General features: G+C 41.2%; 1 protein-coding gene across 1 annotated transcript in view; it reads right to left on the bottom strand.

Moving 5' to 3' along the window:
- Nucleotides 1–16,475, bottom strand: part of LOC123939184 (protein RoBo-1-like) — a 28,840-nt gene extending 12,365 nt beyond the window's left edge. Inside the window, exons 1-5 of the mRNA XM_046001124.1 lie at nt 16,387–16,475; nt 15,680–15,790; nt 15,176–15,325; nt 12,595–12,726; nt 10,396–10,488 (exon numbers count right to left, since the gene is read on the bottom strand). Of these exons, the coding sequence (XP_045857080.1) occupies nt 10,396–10,488; nt 12,595–12,726; nt 15,176–15,325; nt 15,680–15,790; nt 16,387–16,459 (559 nt within the window). The 5' untranslated portion in view covers nt 16,460–16,475. The remainder of the gene's footprint in view (nt 1–10,395; nt 10,489–12,594; nt 12,727–15,175; nt 15,326–15,679; nt 15,791–16,386) is intronic.
- Between the last annotated feature and the right edge of the window lie 10,623 nt (nt 16,476–27,098).

The following is a 27,098-nucleotide window of genomic DNA, read 5'->3' as shown; positions in this document are numbered from 1 at the left end:
GACGGGAAGATAGACTGCGGGGGAAGGGGCCGGCTCCCGGCAAGCGGCGGAGCAATGGAGCACAAAATCAGGACTTTTAAAAGTCTGTTCCACTGAGGGACATTGCTCCAGAGGCTAAACCAGGGTGAAGCCCACGCGGGGTCAGCATGGTCCCAGGTCCCGCAGGGTCACAGAAGGATCGGGGGTGTCAGAGTGTCTCAGAGCTCGCAGGCATTAGAATGCAGAAGCCGGCTGAAGAGACAGAGCCGAGGACTGAACTCTCAGCTCGGGGTTACCTTGAACTGGTCGCGGGCTGGGTGAGCTCGGAGCACGGCTAGAGGCTGGGGATACGGGAGTGATTGGGTGCTGTCCTCTGGGGCACACTGAGGAGTGGTGCCCCAGGCTCTCGGCTCCTCCGGGCCGGAGACTAGGAGGCCGCCATTTTCATTCCCGTCCTCCGGAACTCTACAGAAAGCGTTCAGGGAACAGAAGCTCCCAAATGCAAACCCGAGCCAATTACTTAGTCTGGCCGCAGGAAAGGGCGGTGCAATCCCGCCTCGGGCAAAGACACTTGAGAGTCACTACTACAGGCCACTCCCCCAGAAGATCAACAAAATATACAGCCAGGCCGAAGTTCATCTATCAAGGAAAGTAGGTTCAATTTCTAAGACAACAGAGCAATTCCAGAGGAGGAGAAAGCAAAGCACGGAACTCATGGCTTTCTCCCCATGATTCTTTAGTCTTGCGGCTACTTCATTTTTTTTTTCTTTTTTCATTTTTTTTTCTTTTTTCTTTTTTCTTCTTCTGATAAATTTTTTAAAACTTTTACCCTTTTCTTTTTTAACGTTTTTTGACTAGTTTATCTAAATATATATATTTTTTCTTTCTTTTTTATATTTTTTCTTTATTTGTTTTAATTTTTAAATTTTTTCTTTTTTTTTCTGAACCTCTTTTTATCCCCTTTCTCCCGCCCACAATTTGGGGTCTCTTCTCATTTGGTTACAGCGCATTTTTCTGGGGTCTTTGCCACCCTTTTAGTAGTTTATTTGATCCTTCATATCCTCTTATCTGGACAAAATGACAAGGCGGAAAAAATCACCACAAACAAAAGAACAAGAGACAGTACCGAAGGCTAGGGACCTAATCAACACAGACATGGGTAATATGTCAGATCAAGAGTTCAGAATGACGATTCTGAACATTCTAGCAAGGCTCGAAAAAGGCATGGAAGATATTAGAGAAACCCTCTCTGGAGATATTAAAGCCCTTTCTGGAGAAATTAAAGGACTAAAATCTAAATAAGTTGAAATCAAAAAAGCTATTAATGAGGTACAATAAAAAATGGAGGCTCTCACTGCTAGGATAAATGAGGCAGAAGAAAGAATTAGTGATATAGAAGACCAAATGACAGAGAATAAAGAAGCCGAACAAAAGAGGGACAAACAGCTACTGGACCATGAGGGGAGAATTCAAAAGATAAGTGACACCATAAGACGAAACAACATTAGAATAATTGGGATTCCAGAAGAAGAAGAAACAGAGAGGGGAGCAGAAGGTCTATTGGAGAGAATCATTGGAGAGAATTTCCCTAATATGGCAAAGGGAACAAGCATCAAAATCCAGGAGATGCAGAGAACCCCCCTCAAAGTCAACAAGAATAGGTCCACACCCCGTCACCTAATAGTAAAATTTACAAGTCTTAGTGACAAAGAGAAAATCCTGAAAGCAGCCCAGGAAAAGAAGTCTGTAACATACAATGGTAAAAATATTAGATTGGCAGCAGACTTATCCACAGAGACCTGGCAGGCCAGGAAGAGCTGGCATGATATATTCAGAGCACTGAACGAGAAAAACATGCAGCCAAGAATACTCTATCCAGCGAGGCTATCATTGAAAATAGAAGGAGAGATCAAAAGCTTCCAGGACAAACAAAAACGGAAAGAATTTGCAAACACCAAACCAGCTCTCTAGGAAATATTGAAAGGGGTCCTCTAAGCAAAGAGAGAGCCTAAAAGTAGTAGATCAGAAAGGTACAGAGACAATATACAGTAACAGTCACCTTACAGACTAATAATGGCACTAAATTCATATCTCTCAATAGTTACCCTGAATGTTAATGGGGTAAATGTCCCAATCAAAAGACACAGGGTATCAGAATGGATAAGAAAACAAAACCCATCAGTATGTTGCCTACAAGAAACTCATTTTAGACGCGAAGACACCTCCAGATTTAAAGTGAGGGGGTGGAAAACAATTTACCATGCTAATGGGCATCAGAAGAAAGCTGGGGTGGCAATCCTTATATCAGATCAATTAGATTTTAAGCCAAAGACTATAATAAGAGATGAGGAAGGACACTATATCCTACTCAAAGGGTCTGTCCAACAAGAAGATCTAACAATTTTAAATATCTATGCCCCTAACATGGGAGCAGCCAACTATATCAACCAATTAATAACAGTATCAAAGAAACCCATCAATAATAATACAATAATAGTAGGGGACTTTAACACTCCCCTCACTGAAATGGACAGATCATCCAAGCAAAACATCAACAAGGAAATAAAGGCCTTAAATGAAACACTGGACCAGATGGACATCACAGATCTATTCAGACATTTCAACCCAAAGCAACAGAATACACATTCTTCTCTAGTGCACATGGAACCTTCTCCAGAATAGATCACATCCTGGGTCACAAATCAGGTCTCAACTGGTATCAAAAGATTAGGATCATTCCCTTCATATTTTCAGACCACAATGCTCTGAAGCTAGAATTCAATCACAAGAGGAAAGCTGGTAAGAACCCAAATACATGGAGACTAAACAGCATCCTTCTAAAGAATGAATGGGTTAACCAGGAAATTAAAGAAGAATTGAAAATATTCATGGAAACAAATGATAATGAAAACACAACAGTTCAAAATCTGTGGGACACAGCAAAGGAAGTCCTGAGAGGAAAATATATAGCGGTACAAGCCTTTCCCAAGAAACAAGAAAGGTCTCAAGTACACAACCTAACCCTACACGTAAAGGAGCTGGAGAAAGAACAAGAAAGAAACCCTAAACCCAGCAGGAGAAGAGAAATCATAAAGATCAGAGCAGAAATCAATGAAATAGAAACCAAAAAAACAATAGAAAAAAATCAATGAAACTAGGAGTTGGTTCTTTGAAAGAATCAATAAGATTGATAATCCCTGGCCAGACTCATCAAAAAGAAAAGAGAAAGGACCCAAATCAATAAAATTATGAATGAAAGAGGAGAGATCACAACTAACACCAAAGAAATACAGACAATTATAAGAACATACTATGAGCAACTCTACGCCAACAAATTGGACAATCTGGAAGAAATGGATGCATTCCTAGAGACATATAAACTACCACAACTGAACCAGGAAGAAATAGAAAACCTGAACAGGCCCATAACCAGTAAGGAGATTGAAACAGTCATCAAAAATCTCCAAACAAACAAAAGCCCAGGGCCAGACGGCTTCCCAGGGGAATTCTACCAAACATTTAAAGAAGAACTAATTCCTATTCTCCTGAAACTGTTCCAAAAAATAGAAATGGAAGGAAAACTTCCAAACTCATTTTATGAGGCCTGCATCACCTTGATCCCAAAACCAGACAAGGATCCAACCAAAAAAGAGAACTACAGACCAATATCCTTGATGAACACAGACGCAAAAATTCTCGCCAAAATAATAGCCAATAGGATTCAACAGTACATTAAAAGGATTATTCACCACGATCAAGTGGGATTTATTCCAGGGCTGCAGGGTTGGTTCAACATCCGCAAATCAATCAATGTGATACAACACATTAATAAAAGAAAGAACAAGAACCATATGATACTCTCAATAGAAGCAGAAAAAGCATTTGACAAAGTACAGCATCCCTTCCTGATCAAAACTCTTCAAAGTGTAGGGATAGAGGGCACATACCTCAATATTATCAAAGCCATCTATGAAAAACCCACCGCAAATATCATTCTCAATGGAGAAAAACCGAAAACTTTTACGCTAAGGTCAGGAACACGGCAGGGAAGTCCATTATCACCACTGCTATTCAACATAGTACTAGAAGTCTTAGCCTCAGCAATCAGACAACAAAAAGAAATTAAAGGCATCCAAATTGGTAAAGAAGAAGTAAAACTATCACTCTTCACAGATGATATGATACTGTTTGTGGAAAACCCAAAAGACTCCACTCCAAAACTGCTAGAACTTGTCCAGGAATTCAGTAAAGTGTCAGGATATAAAATCAATGCACAGAAATCAGTTGCATTTCTGTACACCAACAACAAGACAGAAGAAAGAGAAATTAAGGAGTCAATCCCATTTACAATTGTACCCAAAACTATAAGATACCTAGTAATAAACCTAACCAAAGAGGCTAAGAATCTATACACAGAAAATTATAAAGTACTCATGAAAGAAATTGAGGAAGACACAAAAAAATGGAAAAATGTTCCATGCTCCTGGATTGGAAGAATAAATATTGTGAAAATGTCTATGCTACCTAAAGCAATCTACACATTTAATGCAATCCCTATCAAAATACCATCCATTTTTTTCAAAGAAATGGAACAAATAATCCTAAAATTTATATGGAACCAGAAAAGACCTCGAATAGCCAAAGGAATATTGAAAAAGAAAGCCAAAGTTGGTGGCATCACAATTCCAGACTTCAAGCTCTATTACAAAGCTGTCATCATCAAGACAGCATGGTACTGGCACAAAAACGGACACATAGATCAGTTGAACAGAATAGAGATCCCAGAAATCGACCCTCAACTCTATGGTCAACTAATGTTCGACAAAGCAGGAAAGAATGTCCGATGGAAAAAAGACAGCCTCTTCAATAAATGGTGCTCGGAAAACTGGACAGCCACATGCAGAAAAATGAAATTGGACCACTTCCTTACACCACACACGAAAATAGACTCCAAATGGATGAAGGACCTCAATGTGAGAAAGGAATCCATCCAAATCCTTGAGGAGAATGCAGGCAGCAACCTCTTCGACCTCAGTCGTAGCAACATCTTCCTAGGAACAACGGCAAAGGCAAGGGAAGCAAGGGCAAAAATGAAGTATTGGGATTTCATCAAGATCAAAAGCTTTTTCACAGCAAAGGAAACAGTTAACAAAACCAAAAGACAACTGACAGAATGGGAGAAGATATTTGCAAACGACATATCAGACAAAGGGCTAGTATCCAAAATCTATAAGGAACTTACAAACTCAACACCCAAAGAACAAACAATCCAATCAAGAAGTGGGCAGAGGACATGAACAGACATTTCTGCAAGGAAGACACCCAGATGGCCAACAGACACATGAAAAAGTGCTCCACGTCACTCGGCATCAGGGAAATACAAATCAAAACCACAATGAGATATCACCTAACACCAGTCAGAATGGCTAAAATTAACAAGTCAGGAAATGACAGATGCTGGTGAGGATGTGGAGAAAGGGGAACCCTCCTCCACTGTTGGTGGGAATGCAAGCTGGTGCAACCACTCTGGAAAACAGCATGGAGGTTCCTCAAAATGTTGAAAATAGAACTACCCTAGGACCCAGCAATTGCACTACTGGGTATTTACCCTAAAGATACAAACATAGTGATCCGAAGGGGCACGTGTACCCGAATGTTTATAGCAGCAATGTCTACAATAGCCAAACTATGGAAAGAACCTAGATGTCCATCAACAGATGAATGGATAAAGAAGATGTGGTACATATACACAATGGAATACTATGCAGCCATCAAAAGAAATGAAATCTTGCCATTTGCGATGACGTTGGAACTAGAGCGTATCATGCTTAGTGAAATAAGTCAATCAGAGAAAGGCAACTATCATATGATCTCCCTGATATGAGGACATGGAGATGCCACATGGGGGGGTAGGGTGATAGTAGAAGAATCAATGAAACAAGATGGGATTGGGAGGGAGACAAACGATAAATGACTCTTAATCTAAGAAAACAAACTGGGGGTTGCTGGGGAGAGGTGGGATTGGGAGAGGGGGAGGGGGCTATGGACATTGGGTAGGGTATGTGCTATCGTGAGTGCTGTGAAGTGTGTAAACCTGGCGATTCACAGACCTGTACCCCTGGGGATAAAAATACATTATATGTTTATTTAAAAAAAAAGATTAGAGCAGAGATCAATGAGGTAGACACCATAGATACAGTAGAACATATCAATGAAACCAGAAGTTGGTTTTTTGAAAGAATCAATAAGATTGATAAACCACTGGCCACACTAATCCAAAAGAAAAGAGAGAAAGCCCAAATTAATAAAATGATAAATGAAAAGGGAGAGATCACAACGAACACCAAGGAAATAGAAACAATCATCAGAAATTATTACCAACAGTTATATGCCAATAAGCTAAGCAACCTTGATAAAATGGATGCATTCCTGGAAAACTATAATCTCCCAAAATTGAACCAGGAAGAAATGGACAACCTGAATAGACCGATATCTAGTAATGAGATTGAAGAAGTGATCAAAAGCCTCCCAAAAACAGGAGCCCAGGACCTGACGCATTCCCTGGGGAATTCTACCAAACTTTCAAAGAAGAAATAACACCAATTCTCCTGAAGCTGTTCCAAAAAATTGAAGCAGAAGGACAACTTCCAGACTCTTTTTATGAAGCCAGCATTACCCTGATCCCCAAACCAGGCAAAGACCCTACCAAAAAGGAGAATTTCAGACCAATATCACTAATGAATATGGATGCAAAGATTCTCCACAAGATCCTAGCAAACAAGATCCAGCAGCACATTCAAAAGATTATCCACCATGACCAGGTGGGATTCATCCCTGGGTTGCAAGGTTGGTTCAACGTTCGCAAATCAATCAATGTGATAGAACACATCAATAAGAGAAGAGAGAAGAACCACATGGTTCTCTCAATTGTTGCAGAAAAAGCACTTGACAAAATCCAGCATCCGTTCCTGATGAAAACGCTTCAAAGTATAGGGATGGAGGGAACATTCCTGAACTTTATAAAATCTATCTATGAAAGACCCAGCGCAAATATCATCCTCAGTGGGAAAAAGCTTGCAGCCTTCCCGTTGAGATCAGGAACACGACCAGGATGCCCACGCTCACCACTCTTGTTCAACATGGTATGAGAAGTCCTAGCAACGGCAATCAGACAACAAAGAGAAATAAAATGTATCCAAATGGGCAAGGAAGAAGTCAAACTCTCTCTCTTCACAGATGACATGATTCTTTATATGGAAAACCCCAAAGACTCCACCCCCAAACTACTAGAACTCATACAGCAATTCAGTAACGTGGAAAGATACAAAGTCAATGTACAGAAATCAGTGGCTTTCTTATACACTAACAATGAAAATATAGAAAGGCAAGTTAGAGAATCGATTCCATTTACTCTAGCACCAAGAACCAAAAGATACCTGGGAATAAATCTAACCAAAGTGGTAAAGGACCTGTACTCGGGGAACTATAGAACACTCAGGAAAGAAATTGAAGAAGACACAAAAAGATGGAAGACTGTTCCATGCTCTTGGATTGGAAGAATAAACATTGTTAAAATGTCTATACTGCTTAGAGCAATCTATACTTTTAATGCCATTCCAATCAAAATTCCACCGGTATTTTTCAAAGAGCTGGAGCAAATAATCCTAAAATTTGTATGCAATCAGAAGAGACCCCGAATTGCTAAGGAAATGTTGAAAAACAAAAACAAAACTGGCGGCATCACGTTACCCGATTTCAAGCTTTCCTACAAAGCTGTGAGCACCAAGACAGCATGGTACTGGCATAAAAACAGACACATAGACCAGTGGAACAGAGTGGAGGCCCAGATATGGACCCTCAACTCTATGGTCAAATAATCTTCGACAAAACAGGAAAAAATATACAATGGAAAAAAGACAGCCTCTTCAATAAATGGTGCTGGGAAAACTGGACAGCTATATGTAGAAGAGTGAAACTCAACCATTCTCTTACACCGTACACAAAGATAAACTCGAAATTGATAGGGGCGCCTGGGTGACTCAGTGGTTAAAGTCTCTACCTTCAGCTCAGGTCATGATCTCAGGGTCCTGAGATCGAGCCCCGCATCGGGCTCTCTGCTTGGCAGGGAGCCTGCTTACCCCCTCTCTCTGCATGCTTCTCTGCCTACTTGTGATCTTTGTCTGTCAAATAAATAAGTAAAATCTTAAAAAAAAAACTTTAAATGCTTAAAAGACCTCAATATGAGACAGGAATCCATCAGAATCCTAGAGGAGAACATAGGCAGTAACCTCTTTGATATCAGCCACAGCAACTTCTTTCAAGATATGTCTCCAAAGGCCAAGGAAACAAAAGCGAAAATGAACTTTTGGGACTTCATCAAGATCAAAAGCTTCTGCACAGCAAAGGAAACAGTCCACAGAACCAAAAGGCAACCCACGGAATGGGAGAAGATATTTGCAAATGACAGTACGGAAAAAAGGTTGATATCTCTAAAGAACTCCTCAAACTCAGCACACACAAAACAGATAATCCTATCAAAATTGGGAAAAATTTTGAACAGACACTTATCCAATTAGGACATCCAGATGGCTATCAGACACATGAAAAAAAGCTCATCATCACTAGCCATCAGGGAGATTCAAATTAAAGATATCACCTTACACCAGTTAGAATGGCCAAAATTAGCAAGACAGAAAACAATGTGTGTTGGAGAGGTTGTGGAGAAAGGGGAACCCTCTTCCACTCTTGGTTGGAATGCAAGTTGGTGCAGCCACTTTGGAGAACAGTGTGGAGATTCCTGAAGAAATTAAGAATAGAGCTTCCCTATGACCCTGCAATTGCACTGCTGGGTATTTACCCCAAAGATACAGATGTAGTGAAAAGAAGAACCATCTGTACCCCAATGTTTATAGCAGCAATGGTTACTACGGTCACCAAACTGTGGAAAGAACCAAGATGCCCTTCAACTGATGAATGGATAAGGAAGATGTGGTCTGTATACACCATGGAGTATTATGCCTCCATCAGAAAGGATGAATTCCCAACTTTTGTAGCAACATGGACGGGACTGGAAGAGATTATGCTGAGCGAAATAAGTCAAGCAGAGAGAGTCAAGTATCATATGGTTTCACTTATTTGAGGAGCATAACAAAGAACATGGAGGACATGGGGAGATGGAGAGAAGGGAGTTGAGGGAAATTGGAAGGGGAGATGAACCATGAGAGACTATGGACTCTGAAAAAGAACCTGAGGGTTTTGAAGGGGTGGGGGGGTGGAAGGTTGGGGTACCAGGTGGAGGGTAATAGAGAGGGCATGTATTGCATGGAGCACTGGGTGTGGTGCAAAAACAATGAGTACTGTTACGCTGAAAATAAATAAATAAATTTAAAATAAAAAAAAAAAGCCCTGGGAGGAGAATATGGAGGCAGAGCCCCAAGGAGAAGGTCAGGCCACCATCTGTCTATGAAGATTTCAGGCCCAGACAGGCTTATAGAGTGCTGGGCTCCAGCATGATACAGACAACCGACTGCCCCCCAGAGGGTCATCACTATGTGTTGGGCATTCTTTTCTTTTATGCAACTTATTGTGTGCTGTAGGTAACTGAATTTGGGGAATCAAGAGATCCATCTGAGCAGGCTACAGTGTCTCTCAGTTGTGTTCAGCACCACAAGGATACCATAGTTTGGATCCTGTAAGGGCACTTCCTGGACCCTCTGCTTCTTCACTGGCATCCTGTGGAGAATGGCTGTGACTTCCCCTGACTTGTGAGGTCACAGCCCTCTATACTCTCAGTACATGCACTTTTCTCTTCCTTGGCATTTAGAATGAACTTCACAGATCCCTTCTGTCTGTATCCTTCATCCCTGGTACATCCAACTGAGTACATGCCATGTTTCCCAGGTAGGAAAGATTATATTATACCTGGGACTTTACAAACTGTGGGGAAGGAACTTTCAGATCCTGACTTGTTCCTTTGAAAGCATTCTCCTTGACAATGGCCAGTTACATATTAGCAATGGGAACTGAGAACATAGGAAGGAGGTGTGTTCTGGGGCAAGTATGAGTATATGGTTGAGTGAGTTCTTAGAGTTGATGTCTTAGATTTCCTTACCTGCTTCTTGGGGTGAAGAAAGACCCCATTAGAAGAATGAATAAGACTTTTTTTAACATGAAGTACTAACAGATGATTATACACACACTTAATGGAAATATCAGCAATTTAATTCTGCAATATCTGGGGGATATTGGAGAGGGAAGTCATCTGAGGACTCCAACTTCTTCGGGTTTGAAGGATTATGAGCTTGGTAGTTCTGTAAACTTGAAAGCAAGACTCTGAGCAAGAAGGCACCAGTCAGGCTTGATGAGGTGATGAACATCAGTGGGGGTTTCCATTGCTTTGTTCTCTACAGTAAGTACGGATTTTTATGTTATTCAATATAGTTACATTCTTCAAATTGCAGGCCGTTTCAGTAGCACAACCCATGGCAAAAATCATAAATATATAGCCATCTGACAAAAGAAAAATCCAAGAGTTAGCCTCTCTCATCTGGTCTCCTCTCTTCACCCACATCCTATCCTATCTGCCTCACTAGGGAAAGAAAAAGGTGCACAGAGTGCCCCGGAATCTCCCTCTGTCCTCTATTAAAAAAGCAAAACACAGTTCCCTCTCTATCCCTTTGGGCCAACATCTCCATTTAGGAGGGATCCCAAAGGGCTCCTTCTATCTCAGATACATGACTGAGACTGGAGTCCCTGCATCCTGATTAGAGGAGAGATAGTTGGAAGAGAGGGAAAAGCCTGTGATCACAACTCATATATCAGCTAAAAAGTCCCTGCAGTACCTGTTGTTTTCTTTGCTTTTGTTTCTTTGGGGAAACAAGAGGGAAGCAATGCAGATCCCCTTTGAGATAAAATCCCTTTCCCCCTAGGCTATGAGTTTAGTGGAAGTTATCACTGTGGAACCTCATTACATGTCTGTACTTTCCATGACAATTTGAAGTAGAGAGACTGCCACTCTCAACAGCTTCCCCTGTAGCATCCCATTTTCCTCGCTCACCTTTGCTCACTAATGCAAGGACCCCTTCACCTGATAGTCCCAGGGTCTCCCTCAAAATGCCCTCATTAAAAAAAAAGCATAACTTGCCTCCATTCCTACTATGCTCTCTCTCCCATAATTTAAAATCTCCTTACAACACCACTAATTTCATACAAACTTTTACATGCTGATCAGAAAACAACTGACAGTGCCCTTTCTGGCTATACAGTCCAATACTAGGTTAATTTCCCAATTTATATCTGAATAATGCATATGTGTCTTATTACAAATATATATTTTCATCTTACTCAGGAAAATGGAAAATCCTTCTGCAGATTTCAGAATCACATCATGAGAAATTAAGTGCTTTATCATGGGGTTTTGCTAATAGTAATAATGGCAGTGATGATGAAAACCAGAACTGAGGTATCACCCTCTGTGCTGCCAATGGCTGAAGGTCCCATTCCAGGAGATGATGATATGACATGTTCCCAAGCCTCAAACTCTGCTCTGGGAAACAATTGTGTTCTTTCCTCCTCCCCTCCCCTCTTATCTCCTCTTCCCTCCTTTCCTGACAGATGGCTCCCTCCATACTTTGGAGGGATAACCAGGACTTGACCTTGTTTCAGCCTTTGCTGTACATGGTGGTTAGCCTCTAGGATGGCCTTCAATAGTTCCCAACTCCTTGTATTAATGTACTTGTGTAGTGTCCTTGTCCTCCTATGTTGTATCAGAGTTGATCTGTGCAACCAACAGGACATAGAAGAAGTGAAGAAATGTCACTTCTGAGATTCAATTACTTTAAAAATGCGGTATCTACTTCCTCCCTCTTCTCCTCCTCTTCTCCCTCTCTCTCTCAGCACTTGCCCTGAGAAGCGCCAGTTAGTGCTCCTCCTTCCTCCCTCCCTCCCTCCTTCCATTTCTCATCTCTATCTATCTCTCTCAATCTCTATCATCACTTGCTCTGGGGGATGCTAGCTGATATGTCCATGGGGACATCCAGGCAGCCCACACAGAGACCCATATAGAGAGGAACCAAGCCTGACAGCTTGGTGATCTTGGAATCAGGTCTTCTGCCCAAATGACCACAGGCCCTGCTGACAGCTATATTAAATCTTTAAGGAATTTGAAAGTCAGGGCAGGGGGACATGGTGGGGGAGGGAAAAATGAAATAAGATGGAACCTGGGAGGGAGACAAACCATAAAAGACTCTTAGTCTCAGGAACAGACTAGGGTTTGCTGGAGGGCAGGAGGAGAGATGGGGTGGCTGGGTGATGGACATTGGGGAGGGTATGTGCTATGGTGCATGCTGTGAATTGTGTAAGTCTGATGATTCACAGACCTATACCCCTGAACCAAATAATACATTACATGTTAATTTAAAAAATTAATTAATAAAAAAACTTCGATACTCAACCAGAAGCACTCAACTAAGCCATGCCCAGACTCCTGACCCACAGAAACCATGAAACAATAAGTGTTCATTGTTTTAAATTGTCAAGTTTTGGAGTAATGATTACACAACAAAGAGCTATACCCTTTGAGAAAATGAACACCGAAGCCTGTGGAAATATCCGTACCTATGCCAATAACCTCCACACACTTTGTCTCTGCACCAGTGCAGTCAAGAAGAACTGGGTCACAGGAAATGTCATACACATTGTAGCAGGCAGGACACTTAATGCCATTGGGTAGTAAGGACTTCTGAGGCACTGAATGAAAAAAGAAAAATTTCATCTTAAAGAGTAAGCCATGAAAGGAGTTCAGAGCATTATTAACCCCCATACAAGATCATGGTTATTCCAGGATTCCTCCCCCCAAAACCAAAATTATTTAAAATTAGGATAGCATGGAGGGTGTGGGGGGGATGTTGGTATTAAGTGGAAAGATATAACCCAAGGATCTTATAGGAATTTGGTTTATTTGCTTCTTTCTTCAATTGACCCTCTCTGCCCTGGCTGGAGAAAAATGCTTAGTGATAGAAGACAATTTGTGGTTTTACAAAATACTGTTAAGGAATTTTATGGTTTCATGTTTCACACTTAAGTCTTTAATACACTTTTAGTTCATTTTGGTGTATGATTAAAACAAAAAGTGATCTGGTTTCATTCTTTTGTACCACTGCCCAGTTTTCCCAATGCATTTTTTTGGAGACTTCCTTTTCCCCATGTATATTGTTGTCTCCTTTGTCATAGATTAAGTGATCATATAAGTGTGGATTCATGTCTGGGTTCTCTGTTCTGTTCCATTGATCTACGTGTCTATCTTTGTGTCAGTATCATGCTGTTTTGATCACTGCAGCTTTGTAGTGTGTCTTGAAATCTGGGATTGTGATACTTTGAGCTTTATTCTTTCTCAAGATTGCTTTGGATACTCAAAGTCTTTTGTAGTACAAATTTTAGTATTTGCTTTAGTTCTGTAGAGAAAATACTGTGTTTTGATAGGGATTGTGTATCTATAGATTGCTTTGGGGAGTTTGGACATTTTCACAATATTGATTTTTCCAGTCCATGAGCAAACATTTGAAGTAATTTCTTTCACATCAGCTATAGACACATTGTTCTTTATGTGTCTCCTTAAGAAAAGGAAATAAAAGTAAAAATAAAATACTGGGACTACACCAAAATAAAAATCTTTTGCATAGAAAAGAAAACCATCAACAAAATAAAAAAGCAACCTATTGAATGAGGGAAGATATTTGCAAATTATATATTGAATAAGGGGTTAATATTCAAAATGTATAAAGAACTTACACAACTCAATACTAAACACACACACACACACACACACACACACATAATCTAATTAAAAATGGGCAGGGGACCCAAATAGACATTGCTCCAAAAAAGATGGCCAAGAGACACATAAAAAGGTGCTCAATGTCATCAGGAAAATACAAATTAGATAATGAAGTGTCACTTTATACCTGTCAGAATGGTTAAAATAAAAAACACAAGAAATAGCAAGTATTTGTGAGGATGCAGAGAAAAATGAAACTTTATGCACTGTTGGTGGGAAAGCAAATTGGTACAGCCAGTGGAAAACAGTATGGAGGTTCCTCAAAAAATTAAAAATAGAAATTCTGTGTAATCCAGTTATTTCATTAGTAGGTATTTATCCAAAGAAAATGAAAAAATAGTAATTTGAAAAGATATATGCACTCCTATGTTTGTTGTGGCATTATTTACAATAGCCAATATATGGAAACAACCCAAGTGCCCATGGATTGATGAGTGGATAAAGAAAACGTGGTATGTATATATACAAAGGGTTATTACTCAAACATAACAAAGAATGAGATCTTGCCATTTGGAAAAACATGGAAGGATCTAGAGCATAAATGCTAAGTGAAATAAGTAAGTCAGAGAAAGACAAATACATGATTTCACTCATATGTAGAATTTAAGAAATAAATGAACAAAGGTTAAAAAAAGAGAGAGAAAAACATAAAAGAGACTCTTAAATAGAATAAACTGGTGGTTGCCAGAGGGTAAATGAGTGGGGGATGGGTAAAATAGGTGAAAGCGATACATTTAACTTGATGAATAGTGAGCAATGTACAGAATTGTTGAATCACTATATTGTACACCTGAAAGTAATATAAACTCTGTGTTAATTATAACTCCAATAAAATAAACTGTTAAGAGAGTGAGGAGTTAAATAGGCAAGGACAAACAACTTTCAACTGGAATGGGAAAGCAAATGATTTTTTTTAAAGATTTTATTTATTTATTTGACAGACAGACCACAAGTAGGCAGAGAGGCAGAGAGAGAGGGGGAAGCAGGCTCCCTGCTGAGCAGAGAGCCTGATGCGGGGTTCGATCCCATGACCCTGAGATCATGACCTGAGCCGAAGGCAGAGGCTTAACCCACTGAGCCACCCAGGCGCCCTGGAAAGCAAATGATTTAAACCTAGAGACTCATAGTAAATCCTGAGAACCCATTCCAGGTGTCATTCAGTCTTCTATGTAAAAAAAAAAAAAAAGGGAGGGGGCTTGTGCCTGTCCCTTCACAGGAAGGAAAGACACTCAGTGAGCAAAATCAATAGCAGCTCAGAAGCCAGACAGCTCATAGGAAGGTACTTATAAGACAGAGACTTAAGGCAATGGATTGGGATAAAGGATGGGAGGGGAGAGATAGCAAGGATGTGTTGGTACTCACCTTGGAAGTCCCGTTGGTTGCAGAGCTCGTCTTGGCAGCATTGATGGTTGTACCCAAATGTTTGATTATCCCCCAGTGTTGCTGAGAAGGTCCTTGGGACACACTTGCTGGAAGAACAGCCTCTCTCCTCGACATATTGTAAGAGTTTCCCTACACAGAACCAAACCCCAGAAGGAATTTCCTCTTTGAACCATAGGGAGAGTGATGCCCAAGTGGACTGCTGGTATTAAAGGATTCTGTGTTTCAAATCCTTTTGTCTTTAATCTTTCCGCTTAGAAGGGGAGTGTCATACTACAGGACTTGCCCAGCCTTTTTCCCAGTTTCTCCCACCCTGCCTCCTCCCACCACCCCATACACCCAGTCCCATCTGGGTAGAAAGCTGGGAAAGAAAGCAGGGGTAAAATAGAAGATGCACAAGCTCAACAGCAGCCTCCCTCACTCTTAAGCACCTTTCTGTCTGTCCTGCATGACCAACAGCCTGGAGAGGGGCCTTGCACAGCATACCTGATGTCCTTAATTCTTGCTTATATCCAAAGCAGCTTTGAGAGGTTTCGCACGTTCTTCGCGTGTCAGCACTACATGCATTAAAAGAGCAGCTTGTACATTTATAACTCTCTATGAAAAGGAAATAAAAATTGTTTAAAAGGGGGAACCTGGGTGGCTCAGTCAGTTAAGCTTCTGTCTTAGGCTTAGATCATGATCCCAGGGTCCTGGGAGGGAGTCCCACATCTGGCTCCTCACTTAGTGGGGGCTCTCCACTCGGTTTCTCCCTCTCCTTCTGCCTGCTTCTCCTCCTGCTTGTTCTCTCTCTCTCTCTCTCTCTCTCGTCTCAAATAAATAAAATCTTTAAAAAAAAAAGTTTCAAAAGTAATTCAGGAATGAAAACCATCAGGAGTCATAGTTGATGCTTCCAATAGCCAGACATCCCTGAGAGTCAAGATACCATGAGACCCACACTCTGTAGGGCTGAATGGGCCTACTCAGTCCACAGTCCCTCCCTGACGGCCACATCAGGCCCCAGGAAGTGCTCAGGCCCAGTCTCTTTCAGCTTCCCACTGCCCCAGACACTTCATCAGGGTCCCCAACCCTGCAGAGTTCAGCCCTGCTCTTGAAGCTGGACCTGGTCTCTCCCAAGTAGGCATTTCTCTTCTGTATTGTCCACCTTACTCCTCCAATTTGGGAGGGAAAAGAGGCCGTTTGTTCATTCTTACCTACAATGCTGGAAACCCAGACAGCGAGGACACAGATGGTAAGAAGACTCTTTAAGGTTGAAGATGGAGGCATGGTGGTCCTGCAGAAGGCTTAAGTGAGAGGAGAAGGGTCAGGCCATGAGGCCCAGGTCTCTTGTCTAGCAATCCAAGTTCTGGACAAGGTTGTCCATTAATTTATTCACTCATCCATTTGGTAAGGTAGAATTTGTCAAACCCTAGTTTTATGCAAGGGGAGAAGGGCCTTCCTTCCTTAGGAGGAATTCACATAGGGGATTTCTTTTTCACATGGATATGGAAGATCTTGAAGCTCCTTTCAAAGCTGAAATAGAATGATTTGGCCAAGATGCAGAAGTCACTGTTCTGGGGAATAGAAAGCAGCTCTCCATATGCTAGAAAGTTCTGAAGCTGCCATACTCTCAGGCAAATAGCCCCTTAGCCAAGAACTCTCATTTCTTGATTCCAAAGTCACCTTCTCACAAAGCCAGATCCATGGCACTTTGGTTCTCTAAGAAAATGACAGAACAAGGATTTGCTAGATGGATCCTGGCTTTCTTTCTAACCTCTAATCAAGGCACCCTTCCAAAATCCCATCTGGATTTTGCTAATTTAGGAAGGAAATCCAAATTCCCTTCCCCACACCCCACCTACCTTAAAATTTATCCTCCCCAGAGCCTGAGGAAAAGCCTGCAATATCACTATTTAAAGACTAGGAAGGGGTTGAAGGTCACTGACATTTTCCTTCCTGAAAGCAAGTTTTCAGGAAATGTCAAAATCTAATTTCACACTCTGAAGTCCAAGTCTTATTTTCCGTAAGTAACCATGAACTAACCCGCAGTCTCAGAGACAAAAACATGTATATAATGCCTGTCCAAGAATCACTTCCACCTTAATTCCAAGTTTCTCCTGCTCAGCCTATTTCCTAACCTCAGAATGACAGATAAAAATCTTGTATGTTGCTTTCTTTAAAGAAAGGAGAAGACTCTATTTTGCACAGAGTCTAGCTTAACACAATGACAGCAGGTTTTGGAGCAAGGCATCTCCTAGCTCTGTGAGTGAACAGTGCTGCCTGAACTTGGGCACAAGTTTCCACTATTCAGAAGCTTGGTTTCCTACCCTGTGCAGGGAAATACTGATGCCTGCTTTGCAGGGTGGAAGTGGAGGCTTAAGGACAGTTTGAAATAACCATCACACTGTAGGCACAATGGACTTTGCCTCTGTCCACATCAGAAAGATATAAGCAAAAATGGGCAGTTGTTTGCTTCTGGCAAAACAAGAGGAAGTGGATCCTGTTTAAATGCTGTTTATATGTCAATGTGGATATTAACATCTGAGATCTGAATCATAAGATAAGTGCATGCCTTGCTTTTCCCTCCGCCTTCTCACCGGGAGACATCTGACAGGTGACCAGACACACAAAAGCCCCCAGAGGTTTAGACTCTGGGTCTGGGAGGTGCAGCACAGAGTCCTCTCATACTTGGCCAGGAAGAAAGATTGCATCTTTCTTTCCCTGTCCTGTAACTGAAATGTAGCCTTTCTTTCCATAAATGGAGTCCACAAACCACAACAAAACCACCAACCATTGGAAATCATTGAGGTTCTCCTATTATGTAACATCTGCAGACAGGAAGTGTTTTTTGCCCTCATCAACTACTTCCAATTATGTCTTTATCAGCCCCCTGCAGGAGCCCGGTGAATCATACCTGTTCCTACTCCATACATTAGAGGAGTTTTTAAAAACTGTATTCAATATAATTGTAATTTTATGAGCCTTTTTTGTTTGTTTGTTTGTTTTTTGTTGTTGTTATTACTCTTTTTTAATGAGAAGGGGGTCCATCAGCCTTCCTGGGTTGCATGTCATGGGACCCAGAGTTGCCATCCTACTTCTGGAAATAGCAAAACACTATCTTCCTCCCAAACAGAGATCTGTCTCCATGTCCATGAGGGAAGTGTGGCCCAAGTTTATACATTTTATAGTTCTCAGCCCATTAAACCTTTCCCTTTCTCCTAGTACTACTTGCCCATGAACTCCTGACCAACTGAGGTGCCTGGAGATAAAGAAGATTTCTGGCAGAGGTATGAGGCCAAGAGGCCAGACTTACAGTGTGGACTTGGTCAAGATGTTCTCCAGCTAAATCCATCTCTTGTCATCTACTGATGCTAGTCTTCCACCCCACCTGACTCACAGTATGGTCTGGAGTTTGAATCACAGGCCAGGCTCAGGAAAGGTAAGAGGTCAGGTACAATCAGCCAGTTTTGTCTTCACTGATGGAGAGCTGTGAACCCATCACTCAACTCCATGAAGAATAGAACATTACATAGGGCCTGGGACTGCCCAGCTCTGTGCCAACTTCTGCTTCTCAGGGCGGGTCCTCAGTACATTCTTCAGGGCTGTAGTTATTGTGGGGAGACTTCCAGAGGCCCACCCAGAGACCACCATTCCTGGGGAAAAAGAAGAATAGTAGGAATATCTACGACATGGAAGGTCTGAGATGTTCACTGTTTTGAGTTGTGCCCCCACCCACACCTCACATTCAGAATTTCCCCCCACAGAACCCATTGCAGAGATCCCACTATTTATAGTCAGTTTAGCTTATTCTTTTAATCAGAAAAAACATCCTGTACTATGTCCAAAATAAAAACCATGTCATGAGGAATTATCCCCATCCCATTCATCCCAACTCCTGGGCATAGTTCTGAGAGGGATCCACTCTTTTTTCTTCCTGACATTCCCAGGGGGGCAATGGGAGAGAAATAGAGATGATTGTGTCTAAGTACACATATCTGGGAGCCACTCATCTGCCTCTCTAGCTATCTATTTCCCCTCTGTAAGGTAGGGATAAGATCTAACCACCCTTCTTAGGTTTGTTTTATGTGTGATAACATGAGTCTGCGTGTACTCTGAAAACAGCTCTTGACACCAGCACCAACAAGAATCTCCATGTTCGTGTCTTTACTTTCAAAGATTAGGTAGCATTTCTTAAGGAGCATTTGCTTTCTGACTAGGCCCCTGGACTGTCCAGGGATCAAAGACTCCACACCCAGACCAGCTGGATATGGGCTATAGGGCAGCCTCTCACAAGGCCAGTTAGAAGAAGGTGGCATGCTGTGCCACTAGACATGCTGTGGTCTTACCCCATCTCCTGAGAGAGCCATAAACTAGATGAGAAGCTTGGGTAAATCCCAACAAGTCTCTTCCTGGGATGAAATCCTGCTCCTCTTATGATACTTCCTCTGGCCAGAGGAATCTGACACTTGATCCTTCAGTCTCCAGTGGGTTGAGTCAAATTGAGGGGAGTGCTGTGGCCCCATCCCAGGAAACATCTAATATGCCAGGAAGCCAGGCCTGAGCCCCATGACAACTGGGTGAAGTGCCAATGTTCATGAAGAATTCATAGTGGGAACCTGGCTTCCCTTACAAGTCAGAGTACTCAGGAACGGAATAACCACAGTGACCACAACTCGTTCCTATGGACATGGACCTTAATAGAGGGCTGAAGGGTAGTGGAAGAAGGAACAGAACAATGGGCACCAGTCTGGTCAGAGTAGCTGACCAAGATGGGGAGACCCTCTATCTTAATCTGGGCTGACACCATCCTTTGTGTTTAGCCAGGGGCTAGTACCCAGCCCCTGGTTAGAGCTTTGAGATTTGGGCCAGAAATACCCTGGACAGGGGGAGACAGAAGCAACAGAGGGATGTGGCTTCTGACAAGGCAAAATGAGTGGGCATTGTTTCAGGAGGAACAAATTTAGGACAAAGCAAACATCCTATACATGCTCCTAGCTTCTAGGTGCTTTGCACTACTTGCAAGCAATGGGTATAACCAGAAGTTTTAGGACATGGGGTATTTTTCATATTCTCTCTTGGTCCTCTTTTAGCATGTGGTATCTCAGAGGTTTATTTGCTGCAGTGGGTGCCTCTCTGGAGAATTACCCCTAGGCCCAGTTCTACTTCCCTTCCTGACCACTGTATTTGGTAAGACAATATGGGCACCCACATGGGCCCAGGAGTGAAGGACAAATGACTACTGCCCTCAGGGCTTATCATTCAGTCACTTGGTGGAGCCACTGGACAAATAGCACAAAGTAGGACCCATTACCCCATCTACAGGAGCCCATTGTCATAGTCAAATGAGATATAAACACAAGCTCAGCCCCTCAATGAACTCCTCACTGGTCTGCCATTCCTCACCTTTATGGACCTTCACTCTCATTCTTTATTCTCTGGCTTCTCCTTTTTCAGTTTTCAGATACAAGATCTGAGAGGTACAGATAACAGAGTCAGACTCTGGTGGGACATCCTGAGGACAGTGTGGTCAGAAGAAAGCTTTGCCCCATCTCCACTGTCCTCTCTCGACTACCATTTTTGTTCTCCACTTTTATGACTCAGCCATATGAGGATTCACGGGCAGATTCTAAACATGGCCTCTACTGCTCATAAACTGAAAGCCAGGTATTAGTAAATCACAGGCAGGTCAAGACAGAGACCAGTTTCTGAAGAGTTTCACTTTTGTTCACTTTGTTCAAAACCTTTGATCATGTAAATATTAACATTTTGATATTTTTCACTTTGTTCAGAACTTCTGATCATGTAAATCATTAACATTTTGATATTTTCCTAACAATTTATGACATAGATATAATTCATTTATAGAGAAGTCAATCTTTATTTCAAAATACTGTTAAACAGATCAAGGTTATTGTTTAATATTCAAGTTGGGAGAAATTTTTTTCTCATGAAAATGCTTTTTTTAATTGTTCTGAAGACAAATCTTGTAGCTCCCTTTCTGCAAGCTCCATGGGGTGGGATTTCCATCTCCATTGTTTGCTCTTATGCTCTCAGCCACCTCTAATGTTAATACCTAATACTTAGTTTGTGTTTGGTAATATTGGTGAATGATCACTCCTATTATCTTTTATGTCAATAGAAACATCATTTTCTTGGTTTTGTTTTTGTTTTTATTTATTTTATTTAAATTTGATTAGCAAACATATATTGCATCAGTAGTTTCAGATGTAGTGTTCAATGATTCATCAGTTGCATATAACACCCAGTGCTCATCACCACATGCCCTCATTAATGCCCATCATCCAGTTACCTCATCCACCCACCCAACTCTATTTCCATTTACTCAGTTTGTTTCTCAGGGTCAAGAGTCTCTCATGGTTTGACTCCCTCTCTGATTTCTTCCCATTCAGTTTTCCCTCCCTTCCCCTGATCCTCTGCACTATTTCTTATATTCCACATATGAGTGAAACCATATGATAATTGTCTTTCTCTGACAATAATACCCTCCAGTTCCATCCACATCAATGTAAATGGTAGATATTCATCATTTCTGATGGTGAGTAATACTCCATTGTATATATGAGCCCCCTCTTCTTTTTTTTTATTATGTTATGTTAGTCACAATACAGTATATCATTTTTTTGATATAGTGTTCCATGATTCATTGTTTGCATATAACACCCAGTGCTCCATGCAATTCATGCCCTCCTTAAGACCCAGAACCAGGCTCACCCATTCCCCTACCCCCTACCTTTTAAAACCCTTAGTTTGTTTTCCAGAGTCCATAGTCTCTCACAGTTTGTCTCCCATTCTCTTTTCTCCACCTTATATTTTCCCTTCCTTCTCCTAATGTCCTCCATGCTATTCCTTATGTTCAAATAAGTGAAACCATATGATAATTGACTTTCTCTGTTTGACTTCTTTCACTTAACATAATTTTCTCCAGTCCCATCCATGTTGATACAAAAGTTGGATATTCATCCTTTCTCAAGGCTGAATAGTATCTCATTGTGTATATGGGCCATCTCTTCTTTATCTATTCTTCTCTTGAAGGTCATCTCAGCTCTTTCCCCAGTTTGGCTATTGTGAACATTGCTGCTATGAACATTGGGGTGTTTATGTCCCTACTTTTCACTACATCTGTATCTTTGGGGTAAATTCCCAGTAGTACAATTGCTAGTCATAGGGTAGCTCTATTTTTAACATATTGAGGAACCTCGATACTGTTTTTCAGAGTGACTGTACCAGCTTGCATTCCCACCAACAATGTAAGATGGTTACCTTTCTCACCAACATTATGTCCTCACCAACATTTGTTGTTCCCTGTCTTGTTAATTTTATCCATTCTAACTGGTATCTCATAATGGTTTTTTATTTGTATTTCCTGATGGCTAGTCATGTGGAGCATTTTTTCATGTGTCTTATGATCATTTTTATGTCTTCTTTGGAGAGGTATCTGTTCATGTCTTCTGCACATTTCTTGCCTGGATTATTTGTTTATTGGGTGTTGAATTTGAGAAGTTCTTTATAGATCTTGGATACTAGTCCTTTATCTGATATATCCTTTGCAAATATCTTCTCCCATTCCATATGCTGCCTTTAGTTTGGGTGATTGTTTCCATTGCTATGCAGATTTTTTTAAATATTTTTTATATTTTTAAATTTCTTTTCAGTGTACCAAGATTCATTGTTTACGCACCACACCCAGTGCTGCATACAATATGTGCCCTCCATTATATCCACCACCAAGCTCACCCAACCTCCCACGCCTCACCCCAACAAAACCATCAAATTGTTTCTCAGAGTCCATAGTCTCTCATGGTTCATCTCCCCTTCCAATTTCCCACAACTCCCTTCTCCTCTCAATCTCCCCATGTCCTCCATGTTTTCCGTTATGCTCCACAAATAAGGGAAACCATATGATACTTGACTCTCTCTGCTTGACTTATTTCGCTCAGCATAATCTCTTCCAGTTCCGTCCATGTTGCTACAAAAGTTGGGTATTCATCCTTTCTGATGGAGGCATAATACTCCATGGTGTATACGGACCACATCTTCCTTATCCATTCGTCCATTGAAGGGCATCTTGGTTGTTTGCACAGTTTGGCGGCCGTGGATATTGCTGCTATAAACATTGGGGTACAGATGGCTCTTCTTTTCACTACATCTGTATCTTTGGGGAAAATACCCAGCAGTGCAATTGCAGGGTTATAGGGAAGCTCTATTTTTAATATCTTGAGGAATCTCCACACTGTTCTCCAAAGTGGCTCCACCAGCTTGCATTCCCAGCAACAGTGGAAGAGGGCTCCCTTTCTCCACAACCTCTCCAACACACATTGTTTCCTATCTTGTTAATTTTGGCCATTCTAATTGCTGTAAGGCGATATCTCAATGTGGTTTTAATTTGAATCTCCCTGATGGCTAGTGATGATGAGCATTTTTTCATGTGTCTGATAGCCATTTGTATGTCCTCATTGGAGAAGTGTCTGTTCATATCTTCTGCCCATTTTTTGATATGATTATCTGTTTTGTGTGCGTTGACTTTGAGGAGTTCTTTATAGATCCTGGATATCAACCTTTTGTCTGTACTGTCATTTGCAAATATCTTGTCCCATTCCATGGGCTGCCTTTTTGTGTTGTGGACTGTTTCCTTTGCTGTGCAGAAGCTTTTGATCTTCATGAAGTCCCAAAAGTTCATTTTCGCTTTTTTTTTTCCTTTGCCTTTGGAGACATATCTTGAAAGAAGTTGCTGTGGCTGATATCGAAGAGGTTACTGCCTAAGTTCTCCTCTAGGATTCTGATGGATTCCTGTCTCACATTGAGGTCTCTTATCCATTATGAGTTTACCTTAGTGTACGGTGTAAGAGAATGGTCGAGTTTCATTCTTCTACATATAGCTGTCCAGGTTTCCCAGCACCATTTATTGAAGAGACTGTCATTTTTCCACTGTATATTTTTTTCCTGTTTTGTCAAAGATTATTTGACCATAGAGTTGAGGGTCCATATGTGGGCTCTCTCCTCTGTTCCACTGGTCAATGTGTCTGTTTTTGTGCCAGTACCATGCTGTCGTGGTGATCACAGCTTTGTAGTAAAGCTTAAAATCAGGTAACGTGATGGCACCAGTTTTGATTTTGTTTTTCAATATTTCGTTAGCAATTCGGGTTCTCTTCTGATTCCATCCAAATTTTAGGATTCTTTGCTCCAGCTCTTTGAAAAGTACCAGTGGAATTTTGATCGGAATGACACTAAAAGTATAGATTGCTCTAGGCAGTATAGACATTTTAACAATGTTTATTCTTCCAGTCCAAGAGCATGGAACAGTCTTCCATCTTTTTGGGTCTTCTTCAATTTCTTTCATGAGTGTTCTGTAGTTCCTCAAGTACAGGTCCTTCACCTCTTTGGTTAGGTTTATTCCCAGGTATCTTATGGTTCTTGGTGCCATAGTAAATGGAATCGATTCTCTAACTTGCCTTTCTGTATTTTCATTGTTAGTGTATAAGAAAGCCACTGATTTCTGTACATTGACTTTGGATCCTGCCACGTTACTGAATTGCTGTTTGAGTTCTAGTAGTTTGGGGGTAGACTCTTTGGGGTGTTCCATATAAAGAATCACGTCATCTGGGAAGAGAGAGCGTTTGACTTCTTCCTTGCCAATTTGGATACATTTTATTTCTCTTTGTTGTCTGATTGCCGTTGCTAGGACTTCTCATGCCATGTTGAACAAGAGTGGTGAGAGTGGGCATCCTGGTCGTGTTCCTGATCTCAACGGGAAGGCTGCAAGCTTTTCCCATTGAGGATGATATTTGCTGTGGGTCTTTCATAGATAGATTTTATGAAGTTCAGGAATGTTCCCTCTATCCCTATACTTGGAAGCATTTGAATCAGGAATGGATGCTGGATTTTGCCAAATGCATTTTCTGCATCAATTGAGAGGACCATGTGGTTCTTCTCTCTTCTCTTATTGATTTGTTCTATCACATTGATTGATTTGCGAATGTTGAACCAACCTTGCAACCCAGGGATGAATCCCACCTGGTCATGGTGGATAATCTTTTTAATGTGCTGCTGGATCCTGTTTGCTAGGATCTTGTGGAGAATCTTAGCATCCATATTCATCAGTGATATTGGTCTGAAATCCTCCTTTTTGGTGCGGTCTTTGACTGGTTTGGGGATCAGGGTAATGCTGGCTTCATAAAAGGAGTCTGGAATTTTTCATCTGCTTAAATTTTTTGAAAGAGCTGCAGGAGAATTGGTGTCATTTCTTCTTTGAAAGTTTGGTAAAATTCCCCAGGGAACCCATCAAGTCCGGGGCTCTTGTATTTTGGGAGGTTTTTGATCATTGCTTCTATCTCGTTGCTAGATATTGGTCTATTCAGGTGGCCCATTTCTTCCTGGTTCCATTTTGGGAGTTTGTAGTTTTCCAGGAATGCATCCATTTCATCTCGGTTGCTTAGCTTATTGGCATGAAACTGTTGGTAATAATTTCTTTTTTTTAAGATTTTATTTATTTATTTGACAGAGAGAGCTCACAAGTAGGTAGAGAGGCAGGCAGAGAGAGAGGAGGAAGCAGGCTCCCTGCGGAGCAGAGAGCCCAATGCGGGGCTCGATCCCAGGACCCTGAGATCATGACCTGAGCCGAAGGCAGCAGCTTAATCCACTGAGCCACCCAGGCACCCGTTGGTAATAATTTCTGATGATTGTTTCTATTACCTTGGTGTTAGTTGTGATCTCTCCCTTTTCATTCATCATTTTATTAATTTGGGCTTTCTCTCTTTTCTTTGGGATTAGTGTGGCCAATGGTTTATCGATCTTATTGATTCTTTAAAAAAAACAGCTGCTGGTTTCATTGATACATTCTACTATATCTCTGGTTTCTACCTCATTGATCTCTGCTCTAATCTTGATTATTTCCCTTCTTGCATGTGGAGTTGGTTTGATTTGTTGTTGATTCTCCATTTCTGTAAGGTGTAGAGAGAGCTGGTGTATTCTGAATTTTTCAATTTTTTTAAGGGAGGCTTGGATGGCTATGTATTTCCCCCTTAGAACCGCCTGTTCTATATCTATTTTCTATATACTAGAACCACCTTTGCTGTATCCTATAGGTTTTGGACTGAAGTGTCTTAATTCTCATTGGTTTCCATGAATTGTTTAAGTTCATCTTTGATCTCCTGGTTGATCCAAGCATTCTTAAGCAAGGTGGTCTTTAGCTTCCTGGTATTTGAGTTCCTTCTGAACTTTTCCTTGTGATTGAGTTCCAGTTTCAAAGCATTGTGATCTGAGAATATGCAGGGAATAATGTCAGTCTTTTGGTGTCGGTTGAGTCCTGCTTTGTGACCAAGTATGTGGTCTATTCTGGAGAAGGTTCCATGTTCACTTGAGAAGAATGAGTATTCTGCTGTTTTAGGGTGGAATGTTCTGTATATGTCTATGAGGTCCATCTGGTCCAATATTTCATTCAATGCTCTTATTTCTTTATTAATTTTCTGCTTTGATAATCTGTCTATTTCTGAGAGAGGCATATTAAGATCTCCTATTATTATTGTATTCATATCAATATGACTCTTTATCTTGATTAATAGTTTTCTTGTGTAATTGGGTGCTCCCATATTGGGGGCATAGATATTCACAATTGTTAGATCATCTTGGCAGATAGTCCCTTTAAGAATTATGTAGTGTCCTTCTGTATCTCTGACTACAGTCTTTAGTTTAAAAATCTAATTTATCTGATATGAGAATCACTAGCCTGGCCTTCCTTTGAGGCCCATTGGCATGAAAGATGCTTCTCCATCCCTTCACTTTCAGTCTGGGTGTATCCTTAGGTTCAAAATGGGTCTCTTGTAGACAACATATGGATGGGTCCTGTCGTTTCATCCAATCTGCAACCCTGTGTCGTTTTATGGGCGCATTTAGGCCATTCACATTGAGA

Source organism: Meles meles, chromosome 3, assembly GCF_922984935.1.
Source record: "Meles meles chromosome 3, mMelMel3.1 paternal haplotype, whole genome shotgun sequence".
Taxonomy (NCBI): Eukaryota; Metazoa; Chordata; class Mammalia; order Carnivora; family Mustelidae; genus Meles; species Meles meles.
Note: the sequence above shows the minus strand (reverse complement) of the source record. Positions and strands in the feature narration are given on the sequence as shown.